Here is a 12,432-nt window from a genome sequence, read left to right as displayed (position 1 = left end):
GATACCAAAGATGGGGTACTATTTCTTCCGCTGACACCAATGATGGGGCACTATTCCTCCCACTGACACCAGTGATGGGGCACTATTCTTCCCACTGATACCAAGGATGGGGAACTATTCCTTTCACTGACACTAATGATGGGGCACTATTCCTCCCACTGACACCAGTGATGGGGCACTATTTCTCCCACTGACACCAACGATGAGGCACTATTCCTCCCACTGACACCAAGGATAGAGCACGATTCCTCCCATTGACACCCTCAGATGTGGCACTATTTCTTCCACTAACACCATGAATAGGGGACTATTCCTCCCACTGACACCAATGGATGGACCACTTATTCCTTCCACAGACACCATGAATAGGGCATTGTTCCTTCCACTGATACCAACGATGGGGCACTATTCCTCCCACTGACACCAGTGATGGGGCACTATTCCTCCCACTGACACCAGTGATGGGGCACTATTCCTCCCACTGACACCAGTGATGGGGCACTATTCCTCCCACTGACACCAATGATGGGGCACTATTTCTCCCACTGATACTAACGGATGGGGCACTATTCCTCCCACTGATATAAATGATGGAGCACTGTTCCTTCCACTGACACTATTAATAGGGCATTATTCCTTTTACTGTCAACAATAATTGGGCACTATTCCTCCCACTGACACCAACAGATGTGGCACTATTTCTTCCACTGACACTATGAATAGGGCATTATTCCTTCCACTGACACCAACGATGGGGCACTATTCCTCTCACTGACACCAGTGATGGGCCACTATTCCTCAAACTGAAACCAACAATGGGCCACTATTCCTTCCACTGACACCATGAATAGGGCATTATTCCTCCAACTAATACCAATGATTGGGCACTATTCCTTCCACTGATGCCAATGATGAGGAGATATTTATTCTTTTACTGACCACCAAGTCTGAGACATTATTTACCAACCACTTTGCACTACAAGTGCAAACTACAAGTGCAAAGTGCACTTGAAATTGCAGTCACTGTAGATCCGAGTGGGACATGCAAGGAAAATGAACATGAATGGATAATAAAATCATCAGATCTTCCCCTCATTTCAGATCTACCCCTCAGATTGACAGCGACTGCACTTCCAAGTGCACTTTCAGTGCAATTTCAAGTGCACTTGTAGTGCAAATTGGATTTGCCTTTCGTAAATACCCCCCACTGTCTACTCCCACTGACGCTGGGACATTTTCTACTCTCATAGGCCACAGCCCGGCCTTTCTAAAGTCTAAGGGACATTACCCGGCCCTTTGATTATAAAGTTTGGTGGCCTCTGAGCTATAGGAAGGAATGATACGGCATGAAAAAGGAATGCTTAATTACACCATACATGCATTAGAACATAGTCAACAAGCGGACACATAAAAATGCATAAAAACATCCAACTTGAGCCCATGAATGTCTCCTTTATTAAAGTCAATATATCAAGATGGCTGGTATATGATTACTGATGTATAGGAACATATACTGGACCCAATCCACTTCCTCAGGTCCATCCATCCATCATAGTATAGTATCTCATAAGATCACATTAAGAGTGCGTCATTACATTTTAAAACTGGGCCTACAGGTGTTTAAACTGGGGGTACCCCAGGAGCAGTAGCGTGTGGTGCTCAATATTTTTTGGGGGGGCAAATGCCAACCCCCCCCACGGGACAAGGATGGAAATGCAGCAGCAATCAGAAGCCTCCTTACCTTAGGAAGGAGGTAGATCAGGCAGACATACTGTAGATCCGGGCTGCAGCTCCTTGCCCCGGGGCCATCGTTTCTCCTCCAGACCAAACAGGAAGTGGGTCCTGACTGAGACTCCCTAGCCAATCGGGTCTCAAGAACTGCTTCCTGATTGGCCAGGAGGACAATCAGGAACACAATTGCAAATATTAATTTGCTATTGTCACACAAGTCGGTGGCTTCCGGGTGCCCCTAGCCCACCCTTTTTTGAAGCCAATTAGAGCCTCAGGCTCATGTAGATTAGGGGGCCATTTGCATGGATTGGGGGGGGAGGTGTGTGCCCCCTATGGATGGGCCACCACTGCCCAGGAGCTAGGCAGGTAAGAACATAGAACTACCTAGCCTTCAGTAAGTGAGCCAATACATAGAGACTGTAGACTAGAGATCACCAGCCATATTGGTAACCTCTTATATATAGATGATCGCAATTCCATCAAAAGAGGACCAAAAATTCCAAGATCAAAAGACACCATGGTCAATTAATATATAGTTTGTCTTACAACCAATACAGCGGTACTAATTATTAATATATCCACTTAAGGACCGCCTCCTGCACATATACGTCGGCAGAATGGCACGGCTGGGCACAAGCACATACCTGTAAGTTGCTCTTTAAGTGCCCAGCCGTGGGTCGGGAGTGCGCCGCCGCCGGCGTGCTCCCGACCCGGTCCTGAGCTCTGTGACCGTGGCCGCGGGACCAGCAGACCCGATCGCCGCTGGTGTCCCGCGATCGGGTCACAGAGCTGAAGAACGAGGAGATGTCTGTGGAAACAAACCTCGCCCCGTGCTTCCTACTGTGGCTGTCACCGCTTGTCTCTTCCCTTTTATAGGGAAAGATGATCAGTGACGTCACATGCCAGGCCACGCCCCCTACAATAAAAAAACACATGTCATACATAACCCCTACACTGCCCCCTAGTGGTTAACTCCTTCACTGCCAGTGTCATTTACACAGGAATCAGTGCATTTAAATAGCACTGATTGCTGTATAAATGACAATTGTCCCAAAAATGTGTCAAAAATGTCCGATGTGTCCCCCCATAATGTCGCAGTCACAATAAAAATCGCTGATCGCCGCCATTACTAGTAAAAAAAAAAATTTATAAAAATGCTATAAAACTATCCCCTATTTTGTAAACGCTATAACTTTTGCGCAAACCAATCAATAATCGCTAATTGAGATTTTTTTTTTACTAAAAATATGTAGAAGAATAGGTATCGGCCTAAACTGAGGAAAAAAAAAATTTATATATATTTTTGGGGGAAATTTATTATAGCAAAAATTTAAAATTATTGCATTTTTTTCAAAATTGTCGCTCTATTTTTGTTTATAGCGCAAAAAATTAAAACCGCAGAGGTGATCAAATACCACCAAAAGAAAGCTCTATTTGTGGGAAAAAAAGGACGCCAATTTTGTTTTGGAACCACGTCGCACGACCGCGCAATTGTCAGTTAAAGCGACGCAGTGCCAAATCGCAAAAAGGGGCTTGGTCCTTTGGCTGCAAATTGGTGCGGGCTTAAGTGGATATACAGCATATACTGTGTAATGTATATATATATAGTATAATGGGCTGGGGCAAGGGGTGAACAAGAGGGGCAGCCTCTCAGGTAGTAGTGGTAGAGAGGAGGTGTCCCCTCACTGCATGCTCCAGGTCTGCTGTTACCCCATGCTCCAACCATAGCTGATATGAAAAACATATTGTACATGCACAACTGCCTTCTAACTGCCAGAAAGCAAGCAATTGGCCATGCATGTGCAGTGCATACTCTATGCCAACCATGGGCAACTAGGGCAAAGCCAGTATAGAACGGGCACAAGGCATTAAACTCATTCTATAACATGCATTGGCAGTGGGCAGGGCCGCTGATAAGGCAGTACAACCGGTCCTGTTGTACTGGGCCCGGGCCCCATCAGTTAAATGGGGAGGGGGGAGGCGGCCCAGGGCAGTTTTATTGTTCATGTCTGCCTACATTAATAAATAGATTTTACTAGCCCAAACCCTTTCTCCTACTTGCCTACCAGGGCTTAAATTACATTTTCATAGGCCCCATCAGGTTAACAGGGGGGCCTAGGAGATAGGAGCAGGGGAGGGACATTTCTTTTCATTTTCGGGGTGTAGGCAGATGAAGTGAGTCTTGCTTTTCCACAGCATCCCAGAAGGGGTGAGGTGTAGGCGTGGTTGCGGGGGGGGGGCGTCAGGTGGGATGTATGGGGCCCCATCATTTCTAACAGCAGCCCTGGTAGTGGGGGAGAGGGACACAGTTCCACGTCCTCACCCTGGGTGCTGGATGACCCTGTCCCAGCACTGTATAGTATATACAATATACTCGATATGTCGCATATACTGAGGACTGAGATAAATGGTTACCAAGCTCAGGAGCTGATTGGCCAAAGAACTAGCAATCGGAAGAGTACAAGTGTAGTGGAGCTGTCATAATGATGTGTACTAGGCTTAAAGGAGTAAAGACTGTTTGCTTATAATTGAATAAAGTAAAGCTCTGCAGACATTAGTCTTTCAATCACATACAACAGAAAAAAAATTAAAAAATCCAACTATTTTTAAAATACTCTAACGCATGATTGGGTAATCAAAACACCTTTATGATATTTACCAAACTCAGTGAACTTTCAGCCCCTCTAATCCTTTAGTAAATCTTTTTGGTGAAGTGAGATTCCTGCACTTTGCAACTCCAACCACACACTATTATTATAGCGGCCTCTCACGTGGAGGAGAATGCAGCAAGAGGAGTGAGACTCAATGATGGGCAAAACATATCCAGGAGCTTCAGGCTCACGCTAAAGAGCAATGGCAGTAAGCTGTAGGAAAACCAATTATGAGTGACTTTTTATGACTCTGGTGGGTGTTGGTGAGTGAGGAACACCACGAAAGAAGGTCTCAAGAATTTAGGTCATCACCAGTTCTGAGTTTATTGGTTCAAATGAAAACATACAATCAATGGGATTGATTTACTAAACCCAGAGAGTGTAAAATCTAGCACAGCTATGCATAGATCAGCTTCTGTTTTTTTTTTTTGTCAAAGTTTAACTGAACAAGCAGAATAAGAAGCTGATTGGCTCCCATGCACAGCTGCACCAGATTTTGCACTCTTTAGCTTTAGTAAATCAACCCTAATGTGTTTTGGGGTTGCTCTTCTTCAGGACTTGGTTGGCATGCTCAGTGTTGAGTTGTTGAGTGGAGAGGTGTGACTCTACAGCTTCACTCTTAGCCCTTGTACACACAGTTGGAGAATCCGTCGGAATGTGTCCTATCGGACCGTGTTGTCGGATAATTCGACTGTGTGTGGTCTGCATCGCACTAATTCTGTCGGAATATCCGTCGGACCCAATTTTCCAACTTGTTGGAAATATTTTCCGACCAACTGGTTCGATTGGACATACTCCGATCATGTGTAGAGAATTTTGATCGGACCAAGTGCCACGCATGCTCAGATCAAATTCCTACATCAAAGCTATTGGCTACTAGCCTGAACGTAGTCCCATTGTAACGAAATTACGTCATCACGTTCTGAATGATCGGATTTTTCGACAACTTAGTCCGACCGTGTGTATGCAACAGTTTCGGTCAAGATCCGACGGACAAAATCCGACTGAAAAAATCAGACGGATTTGGTTGTCGAAATCTCCGACCGTGTGTACATGGGCTTAGCCATCCAACCTTGGTTCCACCCAACACCTTCCATAAAACATTCCGTTTTAGCCCTGAAGAATGAGGAGAATCCTGAATGGCATTGGGTGAATGTTGTAACTTGAACGAATAACCTCAAACAAACTCATTTTTGTTAATGAGCTATAGTCCTGAGACCTTCTTTCATGGTGGTCCTCACCCACCTACACAACCACCATTTTTCTGAGGGGGTTTCCTACCAAGGAACCCTTCATGAATTTAGCTACTACAGGCAATCCTCTCCAATAAGGTTCACCTCAACCTCACACATTGACTCCTACGCAATGGGGTTGATTTACTAAAACTGGAGAGTGCAAAATCTGGAGCAGCTGTGCATAGATCAGCTTCCAGGTTTTTTTTGTCAAAGTTTAACTGAACAAGCAGAAGTTATGAGCTGATTGGCTCCCATGCACAGCTGCACCAGATTTTGCACTCTTTAGTTTTAGTAAATCAACTCCAATGTGTTTTGGGTTTACTCTTCTTCAGAACTTGGACAGCATGCTCAGTGTGAGAAGTTGAGTGGAGAGGTGTGACTCTACATCTTCACTCTTAGCCTTTGTACACACGGTCGGACATTTCGACAACCAAATCCGTCGAATTTTGCCCGTCGGATCTTGTCCGAAACTGTTGCATACACACGGTTGGACAAAGTTGTCGAAAAATCAGATCTTTCAGAACGTGATGACGTAATTTTGTTACAATGGGACTACGTTCAGGCTAGTAGCCAATAGCTTTGATGTAGGAATTTGATCTGAGCATGCGTGGCACTTTGTCCGATCGGAATTCTCTACACATGATCGGAGTATGTCCTACCGGACCAGTTGGTCGGGAAATATTTCCAGCAAGTTTGATAATTTGGTCCGACGGATATTCCAACGGAAACAGTCCGATGCATACCACACACGGATTATCCGACAACACGGTCCAATAGGACACATTCCGACGGATTCTCCGACTGTGTGTACAAGGGCTTAGCCATCCAACCTTGGTTCCACCTAACACCTTCCATAAAACATTCAGTTTTAGCCCTGAATACTGAGAAGAATCCTGAATGGCATTGGTTGAATGTTGTAACTTGAATGAATAAACTCAAATACACGCAGGATTGCTAATGATCTATAGTCCTGGGACCTTCTTTCACGGTGGTCCTCACTCACCTACACAACCACCATTCTTCTGAGGGGGTTTCATACCAAGGAACCCTCCATGAATTTAGCTGCCACAGGCAAACCTCTCCAATAAGGTTCAACTCAACCTCACACATTGACTCTTACACAATGGGGGTTGATTTACTAAAACTGGAGAGTGCAAAAACCTGGTGCAGCTCTGCACAGAAATCAATCAGCTTCCAGGTTTATTGGTTGAAGTTTAATTGAACAAGCTGAAGTTAGAAGCTGATGGCCTACCATGCACAGCTGCACCATATTTTGCAGGTTCCAGTTTTCGTAAATCAACCCCATTCATGGCTTAGACCAATGGTTCTCAACCTCAGCCCTCAAGTACCCCCAACAGGCCATGATTTGGGAATTTCTCTTAAATACAATTGAATTTAAAGCACCTGTGCAGGATAAAGGAAAGCCTGCAAAAAAATTGCCTGTTGGGGGTAGTTGAGGACAGGGTTGAGAACCATTGGCTTAGGCAACCAAAAAGTAAATGCTGACTGGTTGCTTCATGCTAAGGTATCATTATCTCTCTCTACATCCAACTGGGTACATAAATATTACCAAAGAGGAACACAAACTAATGACAATCTCATTTATCACATTCCAAAAGAAATCAATTAAAACATTTTGGTTGTAAGACTGTAAAAAAATACTAATAATGTAGCTGTTAATTATAGAGGACTGGAGGAGAATTGGTTTCCCACCCTATCTAGAATAATACAATCTTCAGATACCTCTAGAGATCTGGTTCCCAACCTTGGGCCCGAGGGCCACATATGGCCCTTTGGGGTTTGAAGTGCATCCCTTGGACCCCCGCAGTCAGTGCAGGGAGTATTGACTTATAAAGGGTCCCTTAACTGTAATAAAGTCCAGTGGTCTCATGCAACGTGTCCCTAATCTCTGATGGTCTCCTATAACAATATTTCTCAACTCCAGTCCTCAAGTACACCCAACAGACCATGTTTTCAGGCTCTCCATTATTTTGCACAGGTGATTTGATCAGTTTCACTGCCTTAGTAATTACCACAGCTGTTTCATCTGAGGGAAATCCTGAAAACATGACTTGTTGGGGGATACTTGAGGACTGGAGTTGAGAAATATTTTCCTATAAGCCCTTGTACACACGGTCGGAGATTCAGACGGAATGTGTCCTATCGGACCGGTTTGTCGGATAATCCGACTGTGTGTGGTATGCATCGGACTGTTTCCGTCGGAATATCCGTCGGACCCAATTTTCCAACTTGTTGGAAATATTTTCCGACAAACTGGTCCGATAGGACATACTCCGATCATGTGTAGAGAATTCCGATCGGACAAAGTGCCACGCATGCTCAGATCAAATTCCTACATCAAAGCTATTGGCTGCTAGCCTGAACGTAGTCCCATCGTAACTAAATGACGTCATCACGTTCTGAATGATCAGATTTTTCGACAACTTTGTCCGACCGTGTGTATGCAACAGTTTCGGACAAGATCCGATGGACAAAATCCGACGGATTTGGTTGTCGAAATCTCCGACCGTGTGTACAGGGGCTAACAGGTCTCCCACCTCTCCAATACAACAATCTCTGACTATTTCATCCAGTAAGTCTTCAGTCTCAGTTTTCAGTAGAATTACATAAAATTTATATTATGTTCGGCCCTTTGGAGACATAAGGGGCTGAATTTGAGCCCCCTTCCCCTTGCAAGTTGATAAGCACTGCTCTAGAGTTATACAGTTGAATGTCCATCAAGGACCAACATAAGGAACTTCACGTTTAAAACTTGCAGAAAAAAAAAATGAATTCATCCTGCGTGCAATCTCAAATATCTCACAAAATGGCAAAGTGACATTTGGGGTTGATTTACAAAAACTGGATAGTGCAAAATCTTGTGCAGCTGTGCACGGTAGCCAATCGGCTTCCAGTTTTTTTTGTTTTTTTTGTCAGCATTTAATTGACAAGCTGAAGTTAGAAGCTGATCGGTTATCATGCACAGCTGCACCAGATTTTGCGGTCTCCGGTTGAAGTAAATCCACCCCATAGTTTGGATTCTATATAATTCATTACTGCAAATTTGCAAACCTAGTTTATTGTACATTGTTTGAGGAATTAAATGTCTTTTGCCAGTTCTTCATAGTTATAAAAAGATATTATTTCTAGCCTACTCCAGTTATACTGATTGATCTTTACAGAGATAGAATGATGGATAGATAGATAGATAGATAGATAGATAGATAGATAGATAGATAGATAAGAAATCAATAGATAGATAGATAAGAGATCAATAGATAGATAGATAGATAGATAGATAGATAGATAGATAAGAAATCAATAGATAGATAGATAGATAGATAGATAAGAAATCAATAGATAGATAGATAAGAGATCAATAGATAGATAGATAGATAAGAAATCAATAGATAGATAGATAAGAGATCAATAGATAGATAGATAGAAGATTGAGAACTGGTCATTTCAGGTCAGGTATGAAACATTTTTTTGCAAATTTGCAAACTAGATTACATAGCTCTTTTGTAGAAATGTTGGGGGGGGGGGGGGGGTATGAAGGATGAAATAAAAGATTTTTAGAGGACTAAAATGTCTTTTGCTGGTTGTTCATGGATATTCATTTTAATTATAAAAAGTAACTTTTTTTTGTTATTCCTTTTATGACCAGAAGTCATTTAAAGCATATCAATGGTCACACTATACAATCCTATATTCATGTCTACATTGCATTTCAATTATTATTAATATGATTTTTCTTTCTTTCTTTCTTTCTTTCTTTCTTTCTTTCTTTCTTTCTTTCTTTCTTTCTTTCTTTCTTTTCTCTTTCTTTCTTTCTTTCTCTATTTCTGTCTAATTGAGAAAGAAAGAATTTGCACATACTGTATATATCCATCTCTATCTTTTCTTTCTTTTTTTTCTTTCTTTATTCCTTCTCTGTCAATTAGACAGAAATAGAGGGTAGAGATCAATAGATAGAAAGAAAGAACACATATGCATCCACCTCTGTGTGCTCTTTTTTATTTATCGATTAGACAGAAGAAGAGGATAGCAATAGATAGAAATAAAGAAAGAAAGAAAGAAAGAGCACATATATATCCATCTCTATGTGTTCTTTCTTTCTTTCCTTCTATTTATCCATCCCTATCCTCTATTTCTGTCTAATTGAAAAAGAGAAAGAAAGAAAGAAAGAAAGAAAGAAAGAAAGAAAGAGCTCATATATATTCATCGCTATGTGTTCTTTCTTTCTTTCCTTCTTTTTTCTTTCTTTCTTTTTTCCCTTCTCGATCAATTTGACAGAAATAGAGGGTAGAGATCGATAGAAAGAAAGAACACATATACATCCACCTCTATGTGCTCTTTCTTTCTCTATTGATTAGACAGAAATAGAGACTAGAATTAGATTGAAAGAAAGAAAGAAAGAAAGAAAGAAAGAAAGAAAGAAAGAAAGAAAGAAAGAAAGAAAGAAAGAAAGAAAGAAAGAGCATATATATCCATCTCTATGTGTTCTTTTTTTTCTTTCTTTCTCTATCAATTAGACATACATAGTTATAGGCTAGAGAAAGAAAGAAAGAAAAGACACATACTGTATATATTCATCTCTATGTGTTCTTTCTTTCCTTCTTTATTTCTTTCTTCCCTTCTCTGTCAATTAGACAGAAATAGAGGGTAGAGATAGAAAGAAAGAAAGAAAGAAAGAAAGACAGAGCACATAAATATCTCTATGTGCTCTTTCTTTCTTTCTTTCTTCCCTTCTCTATCAATTAGATAGAAATAGAGGGTCGATTAATATTGATAGGGAGATTGATAGAAAGAAAGAAAGAAAGAAAGAAAGAAAGAAAGAAAGAGCACATGAATATCTCTATGTGCTTTCTTTCTTTCTTTCTTTCTTTCTTTCTTTCTTTCTTTCTTTCTCTATCAATTAGACAGAAATAGTTATAGGATAGAGATAGATAGAAAGAAAGAACACATATATACTGTATCCATCTCTATGTGCTCTTTCTTTCTTTCTCTATCTATCGATTAGACTGAAATAGATGATATAGATAGAAAGAAAGAGTAAATTACAGAGCAAAAGTTGAAAAAATATATTACCTTTTTGACTTATGAACAATGTAGATGAATGGTTGAGAAATAAAAGAATGTAACATAGAACTGGTAACATTTATGTAAATATCAATACAAATATGGGCTTAAAAGTTGGTAACTTACTGGAGCAAATGCAAATATAATAGATCATCATGACTATATGTACATAACGTGTATGAGCAAGATAGGGGAAAGGTAGATAGATAGATAGATAGATAGAGATGGATAGATAGATAGATAGATAGATAGATAGATAGATAGATAGATAGATAGATAGATAGATAGACAGACAGAGATAGATAGATAGATAGATAGATAGATAGATAGATAGATAGATAGATAGATAGATAGATAGATAGATAGATAGATAGATAGATAGATAGATAGATAGATATGTTATTCTATCTGTCTATCTATCTATCTATCTATCTATCTATCTATCTATCTATCTATCTATCTATCTATCTATCTATGTTATTAAGTTACAGTTTAGAAGTTCATTTTGAAGTTAGGAGCAGTTTCCAGAGTCATCTTAGTTCAGGTGAGCCCTCATACTCCTCATATTACTCATACTTCCCATACTCCTCTTACTCCTCATACTCCTCATACTCCTCCTCATACTCCTATTACTCCTCTTACTCCTCATACTCCTCATACTCCTCATACTCCTCATTCTCCTCATATTCCTCATACTTCCCATACTTCCCATACTCCTCATACTCCTCATACTCCTCATACTCCTCATACTCCAGCCATGTATTGGGCATTGTCATTGTACAATCTCTATGACTTACCTTGTGTGTAAGTGATGCTGTAGAGAAGGGCGACCAGCAGCACGAGTGTCCGGGACCCCCTCATGGTGACTGAGCAATGGGCAGGTCAGCTGTTGTGGAGTGAGAAAGAAAGTTCTCTGCTGATATCTCCTCCTCTCCCTCCTGTATTTATAGGCTGACAGAAGAGATTTCCTCCCAGCTCAGCCTGTTGGCCGGTTGCCCAGAGCTCCTTCTGTTCCTGTCTACACACCTTATGGACCTTATCAGATACCTCCACAGATACTCTATTAAAGAAAGATTTTCTGGAGAAAAAAAAATGCATTTCAGTCATATTCAGCAGGTTTTTCACTGTGCTCCAGGCATGGTCTCACACTACTGCGACGTGCAACCTCCCTCCCCCCCCCCCCCTCTATGAGAATTATCTGTGCCTGGTGCCAGGCACCAAAGGGCACATTGCAGATTTTGCAGGGCTCAAGATCAAGGCTGAAGCTATGGCGACTAAATGAAATCCTAATTTTTTAGAGACTGGGGATAACCAAATTTGAGAGCTTTAACTTTCTTGGGATTTCAGTTAAAAATCAGGATTTTTCGGCAAAGTTTTGGCATTTTGATAAAAAAATGCACAGTCAATAGGAAAGCCAAATCTGGGTAGTTTTGTAGTTATGTTTTTAAGGGTGTAATGGGCTCCAGAGGGTTTCTGAAGCCTAATATTAAAATTAAGTATACTGAATCTGTTCTCGTGCAAAGAAAAAAAAAGAAGAAAGCTGCCTCTTTTTTTACAAAATGAAAAGAAAAATGTAAATGAAAAATTTAATTTAATTTTTAGAAAAAATAAATCTGATGAAATAAATTACTCTTAATAAACCCTACCCCCAAATTAATCACCTGCAAAAATGAAGAATAAAAACGTATATATTACTTTTCACCATTCTTTTTTTACAGAATGAAAAAAAAATA

General features: G+C 40.9%; 1 protein-coding gene across 1 annotated transcript in view; it reads right to left on the bottom strand.

The window, feature by feature from the left end:
• The window catches only part of LOC143975680 (C-C motif chemokine 19-like), an 83,638-nt gene extending 71,981 nt beyond the window's left edge, over positions 1-11,657 (bottom strand). The window contains exon 1 of the mRNA XM_077478174.1: positions 11,497-11,657. Coding sequence (XP_077334300.1) covers positions 11,497-11,560 — 64 coding nt within the window. The 5' untranslated portion in view covers positions 11,561-11,657. The remainder of the gene's footprint in view (positions 1-11,496) is intronic.
• Between the last annotated feature and the right edge of the window lie 775 nt (positions 11,658-12,432).

This window comes from Lithobates pipiens, unplaced genomic scaffold (assembly GCF_037356315.1).
Source record: "Lithobates pipiens isolate NorthernLeopardFrog02 unplaced genomic scaffold, aLitPip1_a1.2 Scaffold_13, whole genome shotgun sequence".
NCBI classification, from domain to species: domain Eukaryota; kingdom Metazoa; phylum Chordata; class Amphibia; order Anura; family Ranidae; genus Lithobates; species Lithobates pipiens.
Note: the sequence above shows the minus strand (reverse complement) of the source record. Positions and strands in the feature narration are given on the sequence as shown.